The 25,902-nt window shown below is 40.2% G+C and overlaps 1 protein-coding gene across 4 annotated transcripts in view; it reads right to left on the reverse strand.

Moving 5' to 3' along the window:
• Window positions 1–25,902, reverse strand: part of RALGAPA2 (Ral GTPase activating protein catalytic subunit alpha 2) — a 330,682-nt gene that overhangs the window by 103,668 nt on the left and 201,112 nt on the right. For all 4 annotated transcript variants that reach the window (XM_039216611.1, XM_039216612.1, XM_039216610.1 and 1 more), the window contains exons 28-35: window positions 25,069–25,179; window positions 23,123–23,191; window positions 22,709–22,846; window positions 20,130–20,313; window positions 12,397–13,168; window positions 11,426–11,497; window positions 6,940–7,063; window positions 4,896–5,051 (exon numbers count right to left, since the gene is read on the reverse strand). In XM_039216611.1, coding sequence (XP_039072542.1) covers window positions 4,896–5,051; window positions 6,940–7,063; window positions 11,426–11,497; window positions 12,397–13,168; window positions 20,130–20,313; window positions 22,709–22,846; window positions 23,123–23,191; window positions 25,069–25,179 — 1,626 coding nt within the window. The remainder of the gene's footprint in view (window positions 1–4,895; window positions 5,052–6,939; window positions 7,064–11,425; window positions 11,498–12,396; window positions 13,169–20,129; window positions 20,314–22,708; window positions 22,847–23,122; window positions 23,192–25,068; window positions 25,180–25,902) is intronic.

Below are 25,902 nucleotides of genomic sequence, written 5' to 3' on the forward strand. Positions count from 1 at the left end.
AAAGATTAAAATGTTGGCCAATATTGAAGTCCTACAACCATAAAGGCTGACTGCTGAAGGACCTCTTACACCTATGGAAAATCTGAGGTTTGGTTCTCCCTCACACTGTAGGAGAAGAATGCTATCTACCACCAGGAAAAAGCATTTCTGGCTTCCTAGTTTATTTAAAAGATGAATATGACTTTTAGTCTAATATGACTAAATTCAGAGGCACTGTTAATCAAACAGGGATGTTGTGCCAAAGGTAATGTTTTAATTTTGTATTAAGATACAAAAAATGAAAAAAAGCAAAAAAGGGGATGCTCTGAAATAACATATATTTATTTATTTTTCTTTAATAGTTTATTGTCAAGTTGGTTTCCATATAACACCCAGTGCTAATCCCCACATGATGAAGCACCCTCCTCCATGCCTATCACCCCCCCTCCCCCCCCCCCCCCCCGTCCTAGTTTGTTCTTAGCATTCAAGAGTCTCTCATGGTTTGCCTCCCTCCCTCTCCCCAACTACTTTTCCCCTTCTCCTCCCCCATGGTCCTCTGTTAAGTTCCTCCTAATCCACCTATACGTGCAAACATATGGGGAATACCATGTATTTAAAATCTGCTTGCATAAATACAGTTTTCTTTATAGACAATTTGACCACAAAAGAAAAATCCAAGGTAACCCCAACATGGCCTCCTTTCCATTTACAAAGTTACAGGAAGTTGGTTTCCTGCAATGCTTTCTTATTCTTCACCCTTTCAAGCTTCTGGGAATGACTGTGTGAGTCAATTTTTTAAAACAGATTTACACCAGTACCTTTGTATTGGGGTACAGGTGCATCTGCAGGTGGCCTCTACAGTGAGGGGTGCCTGATTCAACTATTCAGAACATGAACTCTGAGACAAATGTAACTGTGGGTGATGAGCACAAGTCGCGATGATCCAGGATAATTTAATGGTGACTATGACTTTCTAAATGTAAAATTATTCAGTACAACTCTTTTTTCTTCTCCCCCTCTCAGATGTCAAGGCTAGAAGGGTGGCAGGTAAAAGGTGTAGTCAACACATTACTATCCATAAATAGTTAAAAGAAAAAAAAAGACACTAGGTTCTCACAGTAACATTGAACTTCTCTATTTCTCTATTTTTACCTCTCTTTCTTTTCTCTTTCCTTTTTAATAAAACATGCCAGGCTCTCACAACACACCCCTGAAATTCAGTCCTTTTGGAGTGAAAACAAGGAAGCCAGCATCACCAGCAACATAGTAGAGGCATGTTTTCAAGGGAAATAGGAATAGTATCAAATCAAACTTTTGGGGGGAAATTTAGACCAGCAGAAGGTAATTGTGACAGTGGGGCTGCCCTCATCCTATAAAGAGAAGCAACATTCTGGGTGGTTATGTGCCCCTTGATATAACGCTGGCACTAAAGTCAGAATGAGAAGAACATACCTACTAAATACCTTTCAAATGTGGGCTACCACCTAATGCCAGCACCCTAAAGCCTGTGATGGCTCCTTTCAATCCAGAAGTGTAAGTTGCGAGGCATTAGGTAATACAGTGATTACTGAACTTCTGCAGTTACTCTGCCTTTTCTCAATTAGGTTCCTCAATTATATAATCCATGTAAGTCTCTTGTACTTGGGCTGTACTCTTGGAACCACAGCAAGGGAGAAAAATATCATATTGCCACACCCATCCTCCCAGTGTGGCATTTTTGTAATTAATGTAAAGCTATTTTTGTGTGGTAGTGATACAATATTCATCATTTCAAAGCTGCTTTCAATGTCATGTGCCCCAGAGCTCTGGACAAGTTACAGTTTAATTAGCTAACTCACAAAACTCAGAGCTAAGGCCACAGGACCCCACTGACTAATAGATCTGGAGAAGGAGCAAACACATGCCCTCTTCTGACTAAGACAAGAATACATGAAGGTGAAACAAGTAAAACTAACTTGGCCAAATTGTCCATCATGTCAGAATATGAAAGAACACTCTGGAAACTTCAATGAAGCTTCTGGAAGCTCAATTTAAAGGGGCTTTCATTACAGAGATGTCATTTTATGAGTTTTGGAGAATTCAGAATCGAAGCTCCAAACTGAAGTCCACCAGTGAGTTTGCTGCATGCACACAAGTCAAGCTGGCATGACTCATGTAATCTGGGAGAGGCTGATGAGTCCCGTCCTGGGATGGAGCTGTCATTCACGCCAGCTACCACTTCAACTGCACAACAGGCTCCAGAATGCACGGATGCTTAACAGGCTTGGAACAAATGCTCGGTTCTTAAGTCTTAAGAAATCAACCCCGTGTCCTGCCTCTTCTCGTCCTGACAGAGTTTTAAAGTCCCTCTGCCTGGGCCATTCTCCCTGCTGCTGCCAGGCGGCATGCACTGGTGACACTGGTCATGGTACACACCTAATAGGCTGACCTCCTTTCCCAACTAATTGCATTACATCGCCAGCTGGCTCCAGAAGGAGTCGTCTGTTTGATTGAAGAATTCCTGCTCCTCAGTGGGCCCGGCTGCTACTTTTACTAAGTAACAGTCAGGCCTGACATCCCCATTGTTCGGCTGACAGTGTGCCCATCCTAAAATCTAAGTTTTATTTGTAAATTAACCAAGAAACTTCCTGCCAGAACAGTGCTGCCTGGAGACTGATAATGTGGGCCTTTCATCCCTTTTCACTCGTACTGTATCACTGCCAATTTGTTTTTTATGCGGCTGGCCAGCCTGAGGCTATAAAAGCCTTGTAAGACATAAGTGCAATTATAGTCCTGGAGTCAAATGAATTGGACAAATCCAATAGCACAGCTCTGTCCCCACTCTGCAAACCCCTACAGCAGTTAGATTAGCTGTGAAAAATCTAATCTAGCTAGAGCTAACAAATTTCCGCAGTGAAGGATCAAGAGTTCAGTATGGGGTTGCAACCGGATTGCAGAATTGAAAAAGTGCCCCCATGACAGGGGCAGAAGAGAGCATGAATCACTTTAGAATTTTGCAGCTCATTTTTAAGCTGTTAGGGACAATTTAGTTAGAATAAGACAAGGAACTGTGGGCTGCTGTTACTGTGACTGATTTTCAGTCTGGCTGTGAGACATCCTGATAAAGAAAGTTTGTCACTAATGATGCTAAATCTAGGAGCTGCAAAAGGTATCAGATGAATTTTGATTATTACAGTAGGGAATCTTTCTACCAGGCCAAGCCTTGCAACATTATTTATAGCAAGGTGTTGTATCAATAAAACATGATGTCTTTTCTCAAAAAAAATTAAAATTAAAATTAAAAAAACAACGAAAAAGAAAAGAAAGACAGTCCTACTTAGGAAATAATTTAAAATATTTTAAGTAAACCTATTAACAACAATAGCTCTCAGTCATAAAAAAGTCAGAATATGGCAACACATTTGTGGATTAGCAACAATTTATGGAGTACTGCAAATAAAAAGGATGTGTAAGCCTTGCCTGAGGTCTTGGTAATCTGAAATAGAGTAGGGTTTCCTTCATTAGAACGCCACCACCAGGGAGGCGAAGACCTAAGGCAGCTCCTCCATGGCTGAGGGAACAACACATGGCCAGTGGGAGGCCATGCTAGCAGGTGGCCCACAGAGTGAAAGCCCGTGGTAGCACATCCCAGACACTTAGTCACTGAAAGTTGTCTGTGACTGCACCACAGCCCGAGTTCGGAGGTCTTAAGAACACTGCTTTCCCCGATGTAGGTGGTCTAAACATTTGGGGCTGCAGTAATAAAGAAGCAAAACCGCAGAGAAAAGAGATGAGGTGGGTAATAGTGGGGTCTACTGGCCAATATCAATCACCTCCTAATGAAGCAAGAGGAAAAAGACTCAATTAGACTGGTGGGCAATGATGAGGGCTGACCATTAGAGATCTTACCCCAGGCCCCATGCTAAGTAGTTTCACAGGCATTATCCATTTATTTCACCACCACCTTGGGACACAGGCTGTTTTCAATCTTGTTTAGTAGATGGGGAAACTGAGGCATGAGCTAGTAACTGGATACACACTTGAGCCCAGGCCTGCCTGTCTCCAGACCCTGGCTATAACCAACACAGCAGATCCTCCAATGGTAGGCTTAGTTTCCGAATGAACTGCTTTCCCACCTGCTCAGCTGCTGTCTGCAGTTTTCTTGCAGGAACAGAGTGGGTGAAGTAGAGATTCCAGGCTTGTGCTGCCACCCACTAGCAGGCTAGCTACAGTTGTTCCTTTCCTCTGCAAACTCACAGAGGTCGGTCAGATTTCTAGGCTTGCTTTCCAGACTAAGATTCCTCTTCTGCTAAGGAACTCCTCACCTCTAAGAGAGTGTCACCTTAAGTGAACACCATAGAGATTGGAAAGTTCAGGATCATGTTCCCCTGGGGGTTTCTCAGAGGTGGAGGAGGTTTACTCTAAATTCTAGAGAAAACTGCCTACCAGGTGCAGTGCCAAAGGTGGGATCCCTAGACAGAAGCACACCTGCACTTGTCATTTTCACAGATATTGCCCAACTGCCCCCAGCAAGCTCAAGAGATACCTGCTTTCTCAGCTCTCTGTCAGTACAGGGTCACTGTATCTTATGACTTTTGCCAACCTGAGAGGTCAACTATGTTATTTTCTGCCAGTTAACAGTCAGGTGAGGGAAGATCCAAAATTAAGAACATTTAAGGCCCTTCTTTTTCCTAAATCTTAATCTTAGAATTTAAGACTCAAAGGATTGACTGCTTTTCATTTCTTTCTTATCTAGTTTGTGGCAAACCAGATATTTCAGATTAAACTGCAACTGTAGCTTGAGAAGAGCAACACTGAAGTTGCATCCAGAGGAAAGCAGTCTCAGTGCATGATATGCCAAGGTCTTCCATCTGGACCAGGAGATCCTTACCCACAAACCAGGGAGGCCAAGAATGGTCCTCACAGAGGCTCCTTACCTTTTTGGTGAGTGAATCATCGGAGTCTGATGGCATCCGAGTTGAAACGTGGAAAATCACTTCCACAGTCGAGGTAGCATAGTAAGGGGCAGTCTGCCCCGTGCTGCCATTGCGCTGAAGTCCACCCATGAACCCACAGTGGGTTGAGAGATCCACCTGACATGGGTAACAAAGAGGAAAGAACTAGGGTCAAGCATCAAATACCCTCATTCACCTAGCAGGAATACCCACTTTTTAAGCAATCTAATTACTTTCATTTTTATAGTTTCCTGATGACAAACAAATGTAATACTAAGTTAGACAAAATTAAAATATGAAGGAAACATTAACAATGAAAGTACTCTGAAACCCTGCCAACTTAAGAAAACCACCATCAAAAGTTTGGTGCATATTTCTTGGGGTACCTGGGTGGCTCAGTCAGTTAGGTGTCTGACTTTGGCTCAGGCCATGATCTCGCGGTTCGTGGATTCCAGTCCCACATCAGGCTCTGTCCTGACAGCCAGAGCCTGGAGCCTGCTTTGGATTCTGTGACTCCCTCTCTCTCTCTGCCCCTCCCCCGCTCGCACTCTGTCTGTCTCTCTCTCTCAAAAATAAATAAACATAAAGTTTGGTGCATATTTCTCTAGTGTTTTTCCATCCTATTCATACGTGTATAAGTATATATGTGTGTATACAGATATATACACATACACACATGTATTTATATAAATACACACACACACACACACACACACACACACACACACAGATAATCTGTTGATGGATGTATGGGATTTTCTGCTTTCTCAAACAGAGCTGGTATGGTCAAACCACAAGGACCATTCAAACAAGTGTTCCGGTGGGATGTTAAACTAAACTGTCTTTCAAAGGGGTTGTTCTGATTTATGTCACTACTGCAAGTCTAGGAGCTATACTTTTGCAAGCTGTGGTGTGAATGCTCACTTCTTAGTGCCTAGGATCTTTTTTTTTTTTAACTTTTCATAAACAAAATTTTTCCCCAAAGCACCTGTTGTAACATAATAAAAAAAAGCAACAGAAGAATCTCTTCTGTGCCAAACACGATCACTATATACACTAAATTAATGTTCATTTTTTTCCTAAAAACTCTAGTTAAGAATGTGTGGTTTAAAAGGTATATTAGTTAAATGATCAAATAAGAAGTCACCTTTTTAGTAAGAAGGACAATATACTAGAGTGTAATAACTCTTTTAGACTAAAATCAACTTTACATTTTATAAAGTACATGGTCTTTACCTTGATTAGGCTTCTCTTGTCCCCATCTCCATATTAGTTTCCTTGCTAACATTCAGCTCTCAGAGACAAGTCTTACTTAGGTACCCAGAGAGCTTCCCACAGTACAGATAACCAAGAAACCAAAATAAAAGTAAAGAAAAGTAAGAAAATTATTTCAGATATGCTGATTTCCATTATAACTACTCTGAGTTATTTTCGATTTTAGAAATATATTTTCCTAGAGACAGATGTGTGTGTGTATGTGTGCATGCATGTGTAGAAATGCATATGTCCCTCTGAGGATCATTTAGTAAAGAAATAGCAAATTCTTCCCATATCAGTCATCCTGGGATCTCCCTGAGGGAAACAGGTTGACTGCTGAAGCATCAAGGCTAATCTACTCTATTTTCATGCCAATTTTTTACTTCATCAGCTCTTTCTTTATGTTTTCACCCATCGAGTCACTGATTAATTCTCCAATCTCCATACTGTGGCCAAAGTCATTGCTTCTTTGCTCATATTTGTCTTCTCTTACTACAAACTGTCTATGACTGAGTGAGCCAATCTGACTATTTGATTCTGACAAAAAGTGAATGAAATAATATGAAGGGAAAAGTTAAAGGGAAACAAAAGTTCATGTATGAAGTACTGAAGAGCAACTAACAGAAGATGTCAAATTCAATACATTTGTCAATTCCAGAATGCTGCATGTGCAGGATTTGAATGCAAAACCTTGTACAATTGGTGTCAAGCTTGTACACATCCTTAAATAGTGCTGATCAATAAACACCTCCCAAATGAGATGAATTACCTCCCATCCAAGTCCGGCAACAAAGTCTTCATATGCTTGGCTTCCTCTTTCATTGGAGAGGATTGAACACTTGTCTTCTTGACCTTCAGCAATGTAAAACACTGCAATTTTGTGTGTTTCACGGCTATAAATTTTTAAATTTAAAGAAGTTAGAATTCTTAAATTTAAAATTTTATTTCTATACAACCAACAGCATGACTCCTACTATAAAGCTGTATTTAAGGAGATTTACTAGGGGTCAGTCACTGTTCTAAGGAGGTTTGACACATGATCTCATTGGCTCTTCACAATCGCTCTAAAGAGACAAGTGATTATCATCACTTCCCTTGTAGAGGTGATTGAAAGGAGGCACAGAAAATTAAACAGAAAGCACACAGAGCAAGCAGGAGACAGAGAATTGAAGCAGGGCTGTCTGACTTTTGAGATCACTCTTTCAGATATGTGATATACAAAGAAATATATGTGAAGGCATTTCACATAGATATCAATTGAGAATAGATCTGTGTCTGCCCATTTTTACTTTCCACACTTTGAGATAAGGACACTGGGTAGCTCTCTGATTGGAACTGTAAACTATAACAACACTTTATGAGAAACAGAAACTTCTTCCAAGCAGAACACTTTCTTTGTGAAGAAAGAAAGTGCACCCACCCTGTGCTCTGACTAATCTGAGGGAGAAGGTAGGGTGGACAGACGTCCAGGGAACCCTCTTAGGTCATATAAACCCTTCACCCACTTCCTCCACAACGGATTTTGGGGACTTTACTGTTAAATCAAGTAAATATGGCCTGCACTTTCAGGAAAGGAGTCCTGCTTTTTTTCCTTTTGTATATCTAGCATGGTCCTAGGCACATAGTAGCTTCTCAGTTAAGTCTTTGTTGACCAAGAGATCCAATGCTATAAATATATTAATAACCAATTTCTACAAAATGTATCCTGCAGTAAAGTGTCAAAATAACTACACTTTTACCCAGCAATTTAGTGATAGTTTAGAGATGAAGACACTGTGCTAATTCATTTAATCAATGAGAACCACTCATTCCATGGCCCCATCATCCCAAGACTTTAACTCTAGTCTCTATTTTCTAAAATTTTTAATTACCACCTACAGACCAGCTCCACCCTTATTATTTTTGCACTGCATTCTGAAAAATCTCATTAGAAAAACTATCAAGAGTTCAAACAATATGGAAATGTTTCTATTGTCTTAACTGTTCAACATTTCAACACTATAATCTGATTAGACATCTATACTGGTGGAATTTGGGCTCCATATTTTAATATAGTCACAAATATTTCCTTTTGCAGGAGTTATGTTTCTACTTAATAAGCAGAATGAAATGAAATTCAACTAAAAAGTCATAAAATAAGTCAAGGAGGAGAATACTTTCCTTCTATTGATCAAGGTAGCTTATTCATTCTCTCCATAGTTTACATAAAATAAGATACTTAAAAGAAGACCTAGAAAATACAGAAAGGAAAGAGGAGAATAAAAAATTCACTTATATTCTTGGCCTAAACGTTGATATTACAGCTGTTACCATTTTAGGATGCATTTTCACATATGAAAGTGAGAAGCCACTATATCCTGCTTTGCAAGTGGTTAAGTTTCACTTAAAATATTTTTGAACACTATTTTTCATCGTGTAAAATATGTGTAACATAAAAGCCACAATTTAAACAAGTGTTGAGCGGGAATACTTTTATACCATGTACTTGTATGACAAAGTTATTAATGGTTGTATAACATTCCAGTATATGAATACACCGTACCCTAAATCCTTGTCATTGGACATTTAAGTTGCTACCATTTTTAAAGACGTTGTCACATTATCTCTAATATGTCCTTAGAATACATTCATAGAAATGGAATTTCAGTCATTGCCCATGTTTAAGGCTTTTGATAAAGGCTGTCTGGCTGCCCTTGGAGAAGATGGACATCCTGAATGCCCTGACTGGCATGGTATGAGCACACAGTTAGGGGACACCTCTCTTAACAGGTACAGTTGCTGTGAGAAGAGGGACATATTTGGCGATAGATCCTAGGGGGCTGATGCTCTGATGTAGAGACCTTGAGCTCTCAGACTGTCAGAAAACTTGTCCTCATGCAGCATGGAAGCCCTGAAACTGCCACAGCATATATTCCCTGAGTGACAGGCAGGACACACCAGCAGTTTAGAATCTGACTGGCTTATATTCTATGAGCTATAATAATTTAGGGGCTCGGATCTCAGATGATAACAGAGATCATAACCTATGACCTAAAAGACTGCCTCTTTCAGCAAAAGAAGAAAAGGTACAGTTACTCAATTTCTTTCTGCAGCTCTTTCTATATATTGAAATGTCCTCAGCATTTGATGGTTCTCTATTCTATACACATTTATACATATACAAAGACCATCTCAGGTTTATCCGAAACATTTCTGTTGATGCTTCTCAAAGTCCAAGATTTTTTTTATTGTAGCTGTTCACAGGTCCTTGAGTCCTCATTAACTCAATGTGGGAGCACAAGAGCTAAGCCCCAGTGACTGCCTGACTGATGTAGGTGTGAGGAAAGGTGACCTTTAGCTGTAAACATTCATCAAATTTCACATCCTCCAAAATGTTAGCACCACAGAGAGCCTGCTAGGATCAGACGCTGTGTCTGGTCTTATTAGAGCTAAGCTTTTGAAATGATAATTAGCAACAGCACTTCATATCCATAAGCTGCACCACCAATGCATGAAGGAGCAGGTAATTCAGGAACACACATACATAAAATCAACAATTTCCTCTTCCTCATTAGAATGCATTTTTCTTTCTTAATAGGAATAGACTAGAATGGCTCAGTTTCCTTGTGCTGTCACATTAAGAAGCCTAACAAAGAAAAAAGATGATTTTAACTTTCACCTTACCACGGGTGACAAGAGGCATTAATATTTAAAAGAGGAGCCCACTGTAATTTGCATGTGCGTTCATCATACTTTTTACATCTTTGCTATCTTCACAGTATAGAGATGAGAGTTGCAAGACAGACTCCACACTTTTCCTAAGAACCTGCTAAGCAGGAACTATGCCTTGAAAGAAGGGAATAAATTGGTCTCAGAAATAGAGCCACATGAACTAAAAGTTGAGGGACAAGGTATGTTTTTACCTGCTAACTAACCAATACATGGGACGGTTTAGATTTCCCATAGATAAAGAGTCCTCAACTTATTTCTGTTTTTTTTTTCCAAAAAGAACCTCGAAAACATCCTTTAAAATAAAGTAAGTTGATACCTTTTTTAGATGTCAAGAAGACACTGAATCCAGGAGTTGGGATTTTACGGGAAGGTTAATCAAGGGACAGAGGATTTGCCAATCAGCAGCTCCAAAGCCATATTTTACTGCAACAGCACCCCAGGGAGCTCATTCAATTGTACCTCATGCAACTAAAGTGCATTAACACTCAACAAATTGGCCACAATTACAAGATACCAATGTATTCACTTAATACCAAGAAGCATGGAATAATTCAGCATATGCTTGAAAAGCTGAGTTTGGAACCCAAGTGACTGCTTGTTTAATACTAGAGGACAAGAGGGAGAGAGAAATGAACCCTGGAGTCCTTCACAAGAAGTCCCTCACAGAGTTTCCACAGAGAATTTGGTCTCTATTCCTCCAGAGAAAAAGAAGCATAACAACAATTGAGAAACTGATTATGATGAACGGCAATGTGAGGAATAATGGCTTCACGTTTTTCATCTGTAATGAGATATCTAATGATATTCCTATGGGGAATAAAAAGAGGAACAAAAAGCTATTTCTTAAAAAATGAGTTGTTTTTTTCAAAATTAAGATTAAGGAAACAGTTTATTCAGGACTTTTAAGCACCTGTTATGTACCAAGCACTACACTTACTGTTGTCTGAGATGTTTTTGGAAGTACACATTTTCCCAAATCAAAAACTAGTCATGAGTTCATCTTTAGAACTGCTTCTAAGACTGTACAGAAAAAAGGGACAGATCTGAGATTTGACCAGCTTTGAAAATAAGGCTCACTACCAGGAAGTTACTACTTAAAACACACTGGTTTTAAGCCTGTCAATGTTGTGGAGCCGAAACTACAAAATGCCAGTGCATAGACACACAGCATGGGTTCAAATAACATGGTACATGTGGGCACAGGGCACAGGTAGGCTGTTTTTGACTTAGATAAGCATCGGTTCCTCACCGGAAAAAGAGGTGGCTGCAGAGACCAAATGAGAACGAATGTCCACTGGCTGCCATATAAAAAAGTCCTCAACCAAAGACACAGATTAGTTGGGGGCAATGATCTCTTCTTAACATAGCAAGCATGTAAGGTTATTCCTCGAGAGTAAAAAGTACGGCAGATGCAGATGTCACCAGATTCTAGTTACAGAATGACCTTTGGGTGTCTTTGTAGGTGTATTCATTCTTGCAGCTGTGTCACCCAAGCACAGACAAAGATAGATAGGAATGAAGTGGTCTGATACACTTTCACATACCACTGACGGGAGTCCAGATTTTTTAGCTCTCTCAATAGTTTTGAATTTTTCTTCAACAGATGGAAATTCTTTCTATAAAAAGAGAGATGGAAGGAAAGTCATGTAATCACAGACCAATTATGCCCTTTCTAATCAATCAATTAACATACCCACTTTTTCATCCATCCATCCATCCATCCATCCATCCATCCATCCATCCATCCATGTATCCATAACCTTCCTCATTCACAAAAGATCTGTGGGGATCAAAGCCCACAGAATGAACTCCATTCTCCCTAAGACATTCAAAGACACCAAAATTCCATGACATCCCATCACCATCTGTTGACACTGGATGGTGCTGTGGTGGATGAGTGTGTCACTTATGTCCATGTGTTTGTGTCTGTTTTCACTCTCAGCTCTGCTGTGAATACCTCTTCCCTACTTCTGTCCTTAGAAACCCCACTCGATTGTCAAGGTCCATCTCAAACCAACCGCCTTCCACAGTCTTCCCCACCATCCCACAACTTCTATTGGATTAACTGTTCCTCTTGGCCTCCTGTGTCATGCTATCTTTCATCAGAATTGTGCTAAATCTACCTCCCTCACTAGATCTAAGGTGAGATGGTGGCTTACTCATCTTTGTGGTCTATTTGCATCTTTTGTGATGACAGAAGCAATGATAGATCAGTAATTAAAACACACAGACACACACACAGACACACACACACACACGCATGCATGAATACACACACACAGAAAATGTCTGATACCCTTTAAAATGTACAAGAGCTGACTGAAATTCAATCTCTGCATCAGTACAGCACAATTAGTTCCACTTCTAGCTTTAACTTAGTGGTGGAAAATAAGCTGTAAAGGCTGAAAGACAAATCTCCATTTCTATTCTCTGCTTCCCAAGCCTCAAATTGAGAACAAGAACAATCACACAAAGATAATGATAAGATAGGTGAAGGTCTAGAAAGAATTGTTACCTTCTGTCCCAAGAATTCATCCCCAAGTCATCAAGCAACAATCTGCAGAAATAAAAGGGTCCTCGCGGCTCCACTGGTGAGGGCTGCTCCTGGCTGGTGACTTTCATGGCCGAGTCAGAGTTACACCTCTGGATGTAGTCGTCTTCTTGGGCATTCTGGTGCAAAATGACCTCAATGATTTCTTTCTCTTGGTCACGGGTCATTCCCCGTGGGGGTGGGGAAGGCTCATTTAGATTTAGCTGTGATGGTAGAAGGCATTCGGGACTCGTATGGCCAATGTTTTCAAGTAATTTGTCAAGGACATCTTCTCCCTCCTCAGTTTGAGAAAAATCTTTCTGAGCTCCCAAAGCTTGAGGATGCCAGCTGGAAATCAGAAATGCAGGATTTCTGCCGCTGGGTGCTAAGCAGCCTTCCAAAGGTCCATATAAAACCTTTCCATCCCAAGAGTACTTCCCTGAGATATCCCGTACAATTACTCTGACATCAGATAGGGCGCTCCCCGGTGAGCCACCTCCTGGCCCTTCTGCCGGTGTCTGAAGGTAGGAGATGAGGGTGCTGTCATTCAGCACAAAAAGCTGCAGGTTTGGGCTCCGGAACACCTCAGAGGACAGCTCAGGAGCCTCAGCGTGTGCATTGTCATGGTTTTCACTGACCAGGCTGTGCAGCACTGCAGGACCCCCACGGAGTGGGAAGTGTCCCAGGTGGTTCACCAGGTGGGCCATCACCATGCGGGCAGTCAGAGGGATCAGCTCCAAACTCCTCCTCTTCCGCTCTGTGAGCCAGGCAAAGCAATACACCAGACATTGGGAGGAAGGAAGGTTAAAATCTGTACTCAGGATACTGGATTTGTTTTAGTCTGGGATTTTTTTTCATCTATTTTCTTTTTTGACCCTAATTCTCTTTTAATTAAAAGTTCAATTTAAATAGATTGCTAAAAGAACCAACTTCCACGAAGATCCCATTCTAAAAGGGACACTTAAAAATCTGTAGATGCAGCAGGAAACAAAAGAAAAAGTTCCTTGTCCTGAAAGATCCTATGGTTCAGGTTCTGGGAGGTGGAAACCCTCGGCTGGAGAGGATCCAGTGGGACAGGAAGTTGCCTGGGGGTCCAGGCCCCAGAGGTTAACCTCATTCTTCTCACCAGGGTAAGGGCAGATGCTGATAAGGAAATGAATCAAGCCTGTGAGTCTTAGATGGAGTTGGAGCAATTTGCTTTAAGATCCTTATGACAATTTATGTTTTGTTATTTGGGCATTTGAAATCTTTAACAGAATCAGAAATCCTTGGAAGGTTTTAAGTAAATTTGCAGTTGATGATAAATGCCCAGGAGCAACTGACTTACAAAATTTGCAAGGCTCTAGATGTATTGAAAGACTGACACTAGCATGTAAAAGTGGGCCCTGTGACATGTTGGAGGAGGAAGGTAGAAGCAGAGAAACCCTATCTATGGGCATGGAGTGAAGCAAGTATTTAAACTTCAGCGTGGTCAGGGAAATGTACTCTGCTACATTTAGAAAACAACTGTGTATTAATGCAAGAACTGTGTATTAATGCAAAATGAAATCTTTCACCAAACTTCACACCCGAAAAACAAACAATCCAGTAAAGAAATGGGCAGAAGATATGAACGGACATTTCTCCAAAGAGGACATCCAGATGGCCAACAGACACATGAAACGATGCTCAGCATCCCTTCTCATCAGGGAAATACAAATCAAAACCACACTGAGATACCACCTCATGCCAGTCAGAGTGGCTAAAATGAGCAAATCAGAGGACTCTAGATGCTGGCGAGGATGTGAAGAAATGGGCACCCTCTTACACTGTTGCTGGGAATGTAAACTGGGGCAGCCCCTCTGGAAAACAGTGTGGAGGTTCCTCAAAAAATTAACAGTAGAACTCCCCTATGACCCAGCAATAGCACTGCTAGGAATTTACCCAAGGGATACAGGAGTGCTGATGCATAGGAGCAAATGTACCCCAATGTTCATAGCAGCACTCTCAACAATAGCCAAAACATGGAAAGAGCCTGTGTCCATCAACTGACAAATGGATCAAGAAGATGTGGTTTATCTATACGATGGAATACTACATGGCAATGAGAAAAAATGAAATCTGGCCATGTGTAGCAATATGGATGGACCTTGAGGGTGTTATGCTGAGCGAAATAAGTCAGGCAGAGAAGGGCAAATACCATATGTTTGCACATATAGGAGGATTAGGAGGAACTCTACGGAGGACCGAGGGGGAGAAGAAGGGGGGAAATAGTGGGGAGAGGGAGAGAGGCAAACCATGAAAGAGTCTTGAATACTGAGAACAAACTAAGGACTGATGGGTGTGGGGGCGGAGGGGGGAGATGGGCATGGAGGAGGGCGCTTGTGGGGATGAGCACTGGGTGTTATATGGAAACCAACATGACAATAAACTATTTGTAAACAAACAAACAAAAAGAATAAATAAGTTCTTTGAAAAAAAAAAAGAACTTCTTGGAGGCTGATGCAAGAAAAAAAAAATAACAATAGAACTCCCCTATGACCCAGCAATAGCACTGCTAGGAATTTACCCAAGGGATACAGGAGTGCTGATGCATAGGGCACATGTACCCCAACATTCATAGCAGCACTCTCCACAATAGCCAAAACATGGAAAGAGCCTAAGTGTCCATCAACCGACAAATGGATCAAGATGTGGTTTATCTATACAATGGAATACTACATGGCAATGAGAAAGAATGAAACCTGGCCATGTGTAGCAACATGGATGGACCTTGAGGGTGTTATGCTGAGCGAAATAAGTCGGGCAGAGAAGGACAGATACCATATGTTTGCACATATAGGAGGATTAGGAAGAGCTTAACGGAGGACCAAGGGGGAGAAGAAGGGGGAAAAATAGTGGGGGAGAGGGAGGGAGGCAAACCATGAGAGACTCTTGAATGCTGAGAACAAACCGAGGACTGATAGGGGTGGTGGGGAGGGGAAGGGAGGTGATGTGCATGGAGGAGGGCACTTGTGGGGATGAGCACTGAGTGTTATATGGAAACCAACTTGACAACAAACTATTAAAAAATGATCACTAGATATTTAAATAAAGTAAGATTTATACTTTGGGCTTAAAGGTTTAGGAAATACTTGGTTTCTAAATTCACAACATGAAAAATCAAATATTACTTAAACAAAAATAACTATGAATAAACTTTCTCATGCTAAATGCCTCCTCAGACAGTAAAAATTCAATGGACTTATCTATAAAACATCAAGTGAATAATGTATAAATCCCAGAAATAAACAAAATCCTAGGATATAAGAAATTCTGTGTGATGACTCAGGAATACAAGATTGTCCTGACTTTTCTTGAATTTATTCTTAATTTTTGCTATTCAATGAACAATACATCATCTGTCTTCAATAATGCAAAATAAAACTTCACCTTAAAAATTCAGTGTTCATAAGCAAAGGTCACCTACATCCATCTCTGACGCTGAACTCTCCTCCTTAATGTTTGTAGAAGGGCGTATGATTTACATAGAGCTGAGAAATTTAAACTCCTCAACTAATTCCCTTGAAATCACAGTTATGAATGCCTTTGCTTTTGTGTCCATATTAACTTTTTGAAAAGTTACAGATTCTTTTTATTCATGCTTATCATTCCATATGAATATAGGCTCCATCAGAAATGTTAATGCCCCAAACAACAAAGGTATGGGAAGCTGGGGGCTCAGAAGTCCATGGTGTAAGACACTGCATGGTGATGGATAACAGGATGGAGCAGGCTATGGAACTAATGACAAAGGTCCAATTTGGTAGAGCCCAAAGTACACAATAACAACTGGAAAAGCAACTTTCCTCTGCCTTTACTTATAAAGGTTGTGCTTTCAGTGTGAGATAGATACAAATTTGAATTTTAACAAATATATTTGAACTCAACAATGGGGAATTAACTATAGTCATACCAATCAAGCCATAAGCCATGACACACCCAGTAAAAAACCCAAATATCTTTGGTACTGAAGAGTAAGGAAAGGGAACATCTGTGAGGTAAAAACTGTTCTTCCTTGTCTGACATCAACTAAATTAACTGCCTGTGGGTTCCCTGAAAAATAAAGAGAAAGTCTAGACTCCATTTGTGAAAAACCAATCTGTAACTTCCACAAACTATGAAAAAAATATAATTCGGGGGACTTGGGTGGCTCAGTTGGTTAAGTGTCTGACTCTTGATCTCAGCTCAGGTCACGATTTCATGGTTTGTGAGTTTGAGTCCCAAGTTGGACTCTGTGCTGGCAGCATGGAATCTTCTTGGGATTCTCTCTCTCCCTTTTTCTCTGCCCCTCCCCTCCCCCACTTGCGCTCTTACTCAAAAATAAGTAAATAAACATTAAAAATATATATAATTTCCAAATATTTATCTTATTTTGCTAAATTTAGAAATGAAATAGAAAAGCAGTAATTTTGTCTTTTAACTTTCATTTTTTAAAGTTCTTCCCTTTTCTTCATTTTAAAGCAATTAGGTATTAATAATGAGAAATTTGAGGACCTGTTGAGTACTGTCAGTGTCTTTTCCTTGATCTGGGCCAGCAGCCACTTCAACTGTGGGTAAGCAGATGTGTCTCTTGTCTGTGACTACTTGAAAGTAGTATTTATGTCAAATAGTAGATAACCATGGGTGAAAGAGTCATTTGAAAATAATAAAAATATAATATTGTGTCTCAGAAACATGTGAGAAGAAATAATTTGGTTATGAGTAATGAATTATGATGCTGAATGAGAAAAAACTCCCAAATATCAGCACACTTCTTTTTAACCTAAAATGCATACAGCTGTCTTCTTTAATTGTCCTCCCGCTTCTGAGAGGGTGTACCTATTCAGCAAGGGTGTCTGTGATGCCAAAAGGTTTTTAGCTGCTTTGCTTTCTTTTTATTTACTGTTTTTATTTGTGTTTTTCTTTTATAGTTTATTGTCAAGTTGGTTTCCATACAACACCCAGTGCTCATCCCCACAAGTGCCCTCCTCCATGCCCATCACTCTCCTTCCTTCCCCCCCATCAGCTTTCAGTTTGTTCTCTGTATTCAAGGGTCTCTCATGGTTTGCCTCCCTCCCTCTCCCCAACTATTTTTCCCCTTCTCCTCCCCCATGGTCCTCTGTTAAGTTTCTCCTAAGCCACCTGTAAGTGAAAACATATGGTATCTGTAACGGCTTTGCTTTTTTAATGTAATTAAACTGTTGGTGAATTTTCAAACTCCTTTGCCACTGAAGTTCAAGTAATTATTTTTAGCGCCATAGAACTATGTTAGGACAAGACAGCACAAGGTCCTGAGGTTAAATAAATGTTCAAGTCAAAGTGATGTACATTGAAAAAAGGTGGTATAGAAAATTTTAAAGTGCATTTTTAGGTTTCTTGTCTTTCACTAACCTATCAATCTCTCACTATTTTCAAGAGACAGATCAAAATATGTGCTGAAGGGGCGCCTGGGTGGCTTAGTCGGTTGAGCGTCTGACTTTCGCTTAGGTCATGATCTCGCAGTTCGTGGGTTCGAGCCCCGCGTCAGGCTCTGTGCTGACTGCCAGCTCAGAGCCTGAAGCCTGTTTCAGTCTGTGACTCCCTCTCTCTCTGACCCTCCCTGCTCATGCTGTCTCTATCTCTCTCTCCTAGAAATAAATAAAACATTTAAAAAAAAATATGTGCTGAACTTATTTCAGGGATAGCCATGTGGGATGAATCTAAATTAATGGCTTTAGGAAAAAGTAAGTTATTTTTCTTCTAAGACATAGGCTGCATTGTAGGAATCAATAAAAAAAAAACAGATCATGGGTCATTTTGATTATTGTTTTAAGACATGGTTTGAATTTCTAACCTTGGGGGAAAAATCAAGAAATATTGCAGTTTAAAAAAACTGTGGAAGTCCAGAAACAAACAACTAAATGATTATGCAAATGGAGGTTAACTGAGAGGATAGCGTGAACATGTGCCATGCACTGTCAACCAGCACAACCAAATGTAGGTCTTCGGTCTATTCTGTGGAAAAATCTCAGTAAATATTGTGAAATTTCAGAAACTTGTTCATTAAATCTTCAATTTAAACTTCACCTCCATCACTTCTTACTTCTGTACTCTTGGGAAAATCCCTTCCCCTCAGTGTGCTCATCTATAAAATCAGGACTGACTGATTCTACAGCCCTTGCCCCTGGTGGCCCCACTTCTGTCCTACTCATGGTCACCTTGCCTGTGCCCTTCCTCTTGGCCTGACTTCAGACTCCGCAGTCTTGCAAGCGTAACTGTGGACTCCATGCTCTCACCTCTCACCTGGCTACTGTCCACCAAAAGCCCCAACAAGAATGTCGGGGATTCTGAATAGTCATCCCCAAATCACCTGCTCTGGCTATCTGCCTACAGACTAACTGCCATCCCCAAAGTACTCAGCAAAACACACCACCCAATGTTTAGTTGGGAAATAAAACAGCTCCTGTTCTGGCCCCACCCTCCCTGATGTTTCTGAAGCACTGAACATCTGACCTTCCTTGGCTCTTTATTTATCTCCCTTTTTCCCCTCAACTTCTCAGAACTCTTTCATGGTTCTTTCTCTATTTCCATGACTGCTTTCCTGGTGACATTCCCTCATTTCTTTTTCTTTAAGGATGTTTTTACTCCCAAGTTCATTTTTGGGCCTAGCTTATAACTTGCAAAGTCCATACCATTTTTATGGATGATCCAACATCCCACATCCGCATTTTTTTTTTTTAACTTTTAACTGTGAGACAATGAAAGATTCACATGCATTTGTAAGAAATAATACAGAGAAATCCGAAATATCCTTCATCCCCCTGGTTATATCTTACATAGCATAGCTATAGTATAGTATCACAATTAGAAAATTTTGACACTGATACACTTCATCAATATTCAGAGTTTACTTGGTTTACAAGCTCTTGTGTGTGTGTGTTTTTGGTTCTATGCAATTATTTCACATGTACAGATGATACACCCACATTTTAACTCACATTTCAAGGCCTAGAGATAGGCTCTTGTCATTTCAGAAAGAAGCATGGTTGAGGAGGACACACAGCAGTCCCTAATCCTGACAATACCCACATATCCTAAAACAGACCCTCTGGGGCACCTGGCTGGCTCGGCTGGCAGAGCATATCAGGATTGTGAGTCCAAGCCTCATGTTGGGTGTAGAAATTACTTAAAAATAAAATCTAAAATAAAATAAAATAAAATAAAATAAAATAAAATAGACCCCCTGCCGTGAGCGGAGCCTCAAACTGTGGCATGTAAATCCCCACCTCTCTCTTTTTCGATGCTCTCCTACTCTATAACACTCGATCAGATCCTTTTAAAATCTGCTCATCCTTCTAGGTTTCACTTAAGTCCTTCCCCATGGGAAGCCCCCACAGCGCTACTGATCCACAAATGAGTCCTTCTGCATTTATCCTGTCTCTCTAGTTAAATGTAAAGTTCCTCGGGGATAGAAAATGAGCCATTTTTGTGGGTGTCATAGGCCTGACACAGATAGGTCCTCAATAGAAAATTCAACTAAGATGGGAAAAGAGAGAAGAAACAGGAAAAAAAAAAAAAAAAAAGAAACAAGGAAAGCAGAATTTGCTATCATATAGGGGTGTAGAAACCAGAAATTTAATAACTAGATTTTAAAAAACAATGTAGTAGGCAGGCATAGGCTAAAGATTATCATCTTTCCTCTTCCTGCCCATGAGAATTAATATTCTGAAGAATCTCACCCTCTTCCACTGTAAGCAGGTTGCCCAAATCTGCTGATGAATGATATTGGACTGGCTCCGAATTCTTCACATTTGCCAGTGGCAGGAAGGGGTCGTAATCCGGGGAGGACAGGTCGGCCAGCGTCAGTGTATAGTGACTCTGTTGAGTGTATGTGCTTGAGCCACACACACAGCAGTGCAGAACCTGTGAACAAAACAGAAGCAAATGTGTGCCATGGATGCCACGAACTTCCTGTCCCTTGAGAAGCTGCCAAAAGTACTTTTAGGAGGCAGGATTCTTGCGTGGTAATATTTGAAAATACAGAATCCCTTCCATTCTAAATTATCATCCTCCCTTGCCAGCACATGAAAACAAACTGGAATGTGTACATATTAGCATTGTGTATGTATTCATACACAATAATCATTAAATTACATGTATATTTGTGGAATGCTAATTTAAATGATTAAATTATAAACCTTGTGTATTTATCGAATGGGTGAAAAGATTAAACTTTTGCGCATTATGATACTGCTGAATGTGTAGCTTGAGGTGTCCTGCACTTTTCCTACAAGGCTACTGAAGTTACATGTTTCTGCCCTAATATATTTGCTACTGGTGATGAAGACAGATAATATCACTTGTAGAGACCTATTTTTGTATAATGGTAGAAGTTTTGAATTTTATGGGGTATTTTGTCAAGTACTGAAATAAAAATGACTTCACCATTTTAAAAAAAAATAAAATAAAATAAATTATCATCCTGCAGGTTATTTTGCTCCTTTTAGATCAATACCAATAAATATATTTTCAACACAAAAGGAAAGCAAAAGTTAGAAAGTGCTTATTTTTCCATTCTGGGTGATCCCACACACCCAAATCCTGCTGCGGTCCACCAGGATGTTCACAGATCCTCTTTTTCCAGTCCCAAACTCTACTACCCAAATGTCCAAAGAGATACTAAACCGTGGTGTACTCTCACTGTGTAATACTAAATAGCAATGAGTGAAAAATTCACAACTATTCACAACAGTATGAATGAACCCCTTGGAAACAATGTTAAGTGAAGGGTGTCAGACACAGAAGTACATAATTGCATAATTCCAGCTATACAAAGTTCAAAAAAATCTACACTGTTACACAGGCTAGCAGCTGCTCCAGGTATGCATATGGGACAGTAACTAGCAGAGAGGCATCAGAGGTGCTTCTGTAATACTGAGAATATTCGGTTTCTGCAGCTGGGATCTGGTTTCACAGGTGTGCTCACTGTGTGAAAACTCATCAATCTCTCACTTATGACTGATGTCATTTTCTGGATGCATATTATACTTCAATAAAAAGTTCCCTTTACAGATAAAATAACATTGTTCAACAAATTTGTAACTCATTCATGTTAACTAGGAGTGGACCTTTTTTATTGGTAAAACAATTTTAAGAGAAATCTTTCAAGAAAAGAAATGTTAAAAAAGAGACAAATTTAAAAGACTGTGCCTACTTTAGGTCGTCAAGCCAAGCTTTACATAGATTTATAAGCCACAAAGATGACAGACGTATCTAATGAGTTAAAATCTTTGAATGAATTAAAAATAACATAGCTATTAAAATCTTTGACCACTAAAGAAATCATTTAAAAATACACAATACTTTTTAGTAGAATTTCAGCTATGTTATGTGTCTTTTTTTATATTTAATACATTTTAAAATAAGGCAACATAGTAATCAGTTAATGACTTGGAATATTATTTTTTTAAAGGTTACTAGTAAAGTTTTCTCACTAAAAAAATAAACAACAGCGGTGCCTGGGTGGCTCAAGTGTCCAACTCTCTATTTCGGCTCCAGTCATGGCCTCACAGCTCTTGAATTTGAGTCCCACATTGGGCTCTGTGTGGACAGTGTACAGCCTGTTTGGGATTCTCTCTCTCTTCCACTCTTTCTGCCCCTCCCTCCCTCTCTCTTCTCTCTCGCAAAATAAATAGATAAACTTAAAAAAAATACAACAGAATTGTCCCTTACTAGTAATTATTCAATGGATACACAAATGCCAAATTCATAAGTAAAGCTTTCACAGGAGGGACTGTAAAGCCAATACAGAAGGATAATATAAAAGGTCCAGAGAAAACACCATACCTAGTCTATAAAAATGATGAAGCTAAATACTGTGATAATTAGTGTATTTCTTAAGATCTTTTAAAGCAAAGGGATTACTGAGACCTTTATACTTTTTGATAAACAATTGACAATTTTGTCAAACTAAGACTGTAAATATCCCTGCAATATAAACATTTCTTTTAAAAATTAACAAGAGGTAGACCATGTTACATGAAAATTGGGGAGGATTCTGATCAAACTGCAGTTGTTTAAAGATGGCAGTCATGTGAAAATGCATGTTTCTTTCACTTGGTAACCACTGCTTCTCTACAATTACTTCTGTCCTGTTTTCACTCCTTAAATCATTCATTCTTTAAAAAAAAAAAAGTTTAACTCCCATATATCCTTTCTAAAGGGCACAGATAAATAAATAAATGAACAGATATACTTTGGCAATTCTCTGATGCTTAAGTCTATACTCTGTGTCCCGGAGGCACAAATGGAGACTCACCCTATAGATATAATCGAGCAAAGGGGCTCTGGATGAGTGCTGCTCCTCCAGGGCTACTGTGGACACTGGGTGGAGAAGGGTGTTCACCGGCAACGCCATGCACCAGTCCAGGAGGCAGAGTAGCAAGGATACAATAAACTGGAAGAGGAAACAGTTCCAATACTGTACACGGCAGTCTTTTAAACTTCACTACATGTCATAGCAAAAAACAACTGTCTCTGCACAACAGTAAATATTCAGTGGACACACAAATGCAGAAGAAATCAGTGGATAAATAAAGTTTTCACAAGGGAGACAGGACCACTACAGAAGAATATTAAAAAGGATATCCCTGTGTGTAACATTATTTTTCACTTTATCTTACAGTAAAAAAACCAGACAGGCTGGGGAACACTTAGCTGATGCGCCACCTACCTTCTTATCTGTTTCCACTGAGGAGTACTCTGCACTTGGTAAAAGAAAAGCAATTGTGGCCACAAGGATCTGCATAAAAGACAAATCCCTAATCAAACAGACAATAGTAATAGTTTGGAAAACCAAATCATAAGAGTCCCAAGATGGTCTTGCACTAAACCCAGCTTGGTGCCAGTTCGCTGGAGGAAGGTGATAAGAAGCCAAGAGCCAGTTTAGAGCTCCATGTGATCCTGAAAACTGGAAGAAAGTCATAGAGCCATGCCTCTTCTCCATTCCACTCTCCTGGAGGTGAAACTGGGGGCCCAGAGGAAGGGATATTTCTCTCTGTGGTCACACAATTCCCATCATCAGTCTCCACATGTAACACAATGAAAGTAAAAAATCTTTTCAAAAATAACTATGAAAAACACTCCCATTTGATTTTCTTATAAACCACCCCAGGTCTCCACCTGTTGTCCTGGTGTAAAAGCACCCCTTTCCTTCTCAAAGGTATTTCCCTTTCAATGGTAAACTACAACTGACCACTGAGTTCAGGGTGAGAGGTGCTAACCCCCTGACCCTGCACAGGAAAAAAACCATGTCTAACTTTTGACTCCTCTCCCCATCTACTTTAACTACTAATAGCCTACTACTGGCTAGAAGCCTCAACAATAAATAGTTGACTAACACATATTTTGTATGTTGTATGTATTCTATGTTGTATTCTTACAATACAGTAAGCCAGAGAGAAAAAAATATTAAGAAAATCGTAAGGATAAGAAAATACATTTACAGTCCTGTACTGTATTTATCAGAAAAAATCCACATATAAATAGATCCATGCAGTTCAAAACTGTGTTGTTCAAGGGTCAACTGAATAAAGTTTCCCTAAAACTCAACTTTACAACTTGGAGCATCTTCTATCCCTATGTCCAAAGCTCTGTTCTGCTCTAGGTCACCCAAAGCTCTTGGGGAGAACAGAGTGATCTCACTGGTGAAATCTGTCTAGGTCTGAGAGGAAACAAATCAGTATTACTTCTTCTCTCCCCCTGTAAGACCACATAGAGACAAATCACATTTCCTTGAAGAGTTGCCACTGGGCGTGTAAAGAACAGGGCATGTTTAAAAAAGTGCAGCTTTAGAGGCACCTGGGTGGCTCAGTCAGTTGAGCATCTGACTCATGGTTTGGGCTGGGCAGACAGCCTGGAGACTGCTTGGGATTCTCTCTCTCTCCTTCTCTCTCTGCCCCTCCCCTGCTCGCTCTCTCTTTCTCTCTAATAAACAAACTTTAAAATAAAATAAGAAAGGTAGCTTTAAAAACTAGCAGGAATGGATGGGCCTTATATTCAGTCACTTACAGAGGCAAGGATACCTGCTCCTTTACAACCAAGCACCCTCAAATGCAAGCAGCCTCCAGGACATCACTGGAATGATTCTTCCTGTTCTTTCGATCCTTCTCTTGCACCGATTACCAACACTCCCCTGCACCCCCAAGAGGGTATTACAGCAGTAATCTCATTACAGCTGGGTAATCATGCTATGGCAGAGAGCGTGGTCTGGGGCTTCCGTCTGGGAGAGACTCCTGTTTCACACAGCAGTCCCCCCGCCCCCCGCCCCCGCCCCTGCACAGAGGGCATCATAACCAGCTGCCTACCCCTTGTTGGCACCATCCAAATTACTCTCGATGAATGAAGCCCAATCTACAAAAGGTCTCTTTGTTGTGGTCGTGTCTGCCTTTCAAACTCCCCAAGTGTAAGACTCTGCCCTGGAACACTGGTGGCTTCTTTACGTAGTGCCTGAAATCACAGCTGAGAAGAGCCAGTGCAATTTAATCTGAAAATGAATGACTCGTATGGCAATTTAATAGTCAGTACTCTAACAATTATTTGAGTATCTGTAATTAATTAAACACCAAATATAATAACAGGGAAACGCTTATGTGTTAGCATTGCAGGACAAAGACTTACTTCTGCAATTTTCTGGGGCAGAGAGCTTTCAAACATCTGAAGCTTTTCCCAGTAGGAAACCAGCAACTGAAGAATATCACAGGCCACCTGAGCCACGACTTTGTTAGGAAACTGTAAAAGGAAACAGAACCCCAAACTAAACGACTGAACTTAACACATACATATGTCCTAAGAACAAAACAAGTATTTCTTTCCAGCAATGTTTAGGATACATTTTCTTGTTTTGCACTGAATTTTTGAAAAATGTGTCCTGGTCCCACATTGTATATGATCACCATCCTATAATTGCCTCTTGTCCAGATGTATTAATTTCCTTAACATTCTGCAGAAACAAGGAGCTGCTGTTCAGTCATTTGAAAGTAAAACCATAATTTCAAGGGCCTCATTCAGTAGCATAAATTATAGTTTTGACAATTGGAGGAAATTAAAAACTAGTACATTACTGAGTATTCCCTGTGTGTTGGCCCTTTTATAAGAATTTTCCTCATTTTTGCATTGATACATCTTTAACAGCTCTGTAAGGTAGATGTGATCTTCATTTTATAGAAACGGGGACTGCTCAAATGATTTCCTATCTTATTAAAATTAAACTTCACCCATGTGTGTAATGTACTAAGAAATGTGAAAATTTAGGGACTGTGAGAATACAATCATATGCTGTGGTGTCTTTATTCAATTCCTTTGAGTATGTTTTAGGAGTCTGGTGTGTGTCCAAGATCCTCAGATGCTCCCATTTCCCGTTAGATGGCACGTTGAAGGGGAGAGGCGGTGCTCACAAGGACCACTGGTTGGGGTGGATGAAACAGATGGAGGACACCCCGTGCCTCTCTCCCT

Source organism: Hyaena hyaena, unplaced genomic scaffold (assembly GCF_003009895.1).
Source record: "Hyaena hyaena isolate Hyena2069 unplaced genomic scaffold, ASM300989v1 scaffold_643, whole genome shotgun sequence".
Taxonomy (NCBI): Eukaryota; Metazoa; Chordata; class Mammalia; order Carnivora; family Hyaenidae; genus Hyaena; species Hyaena hyaena.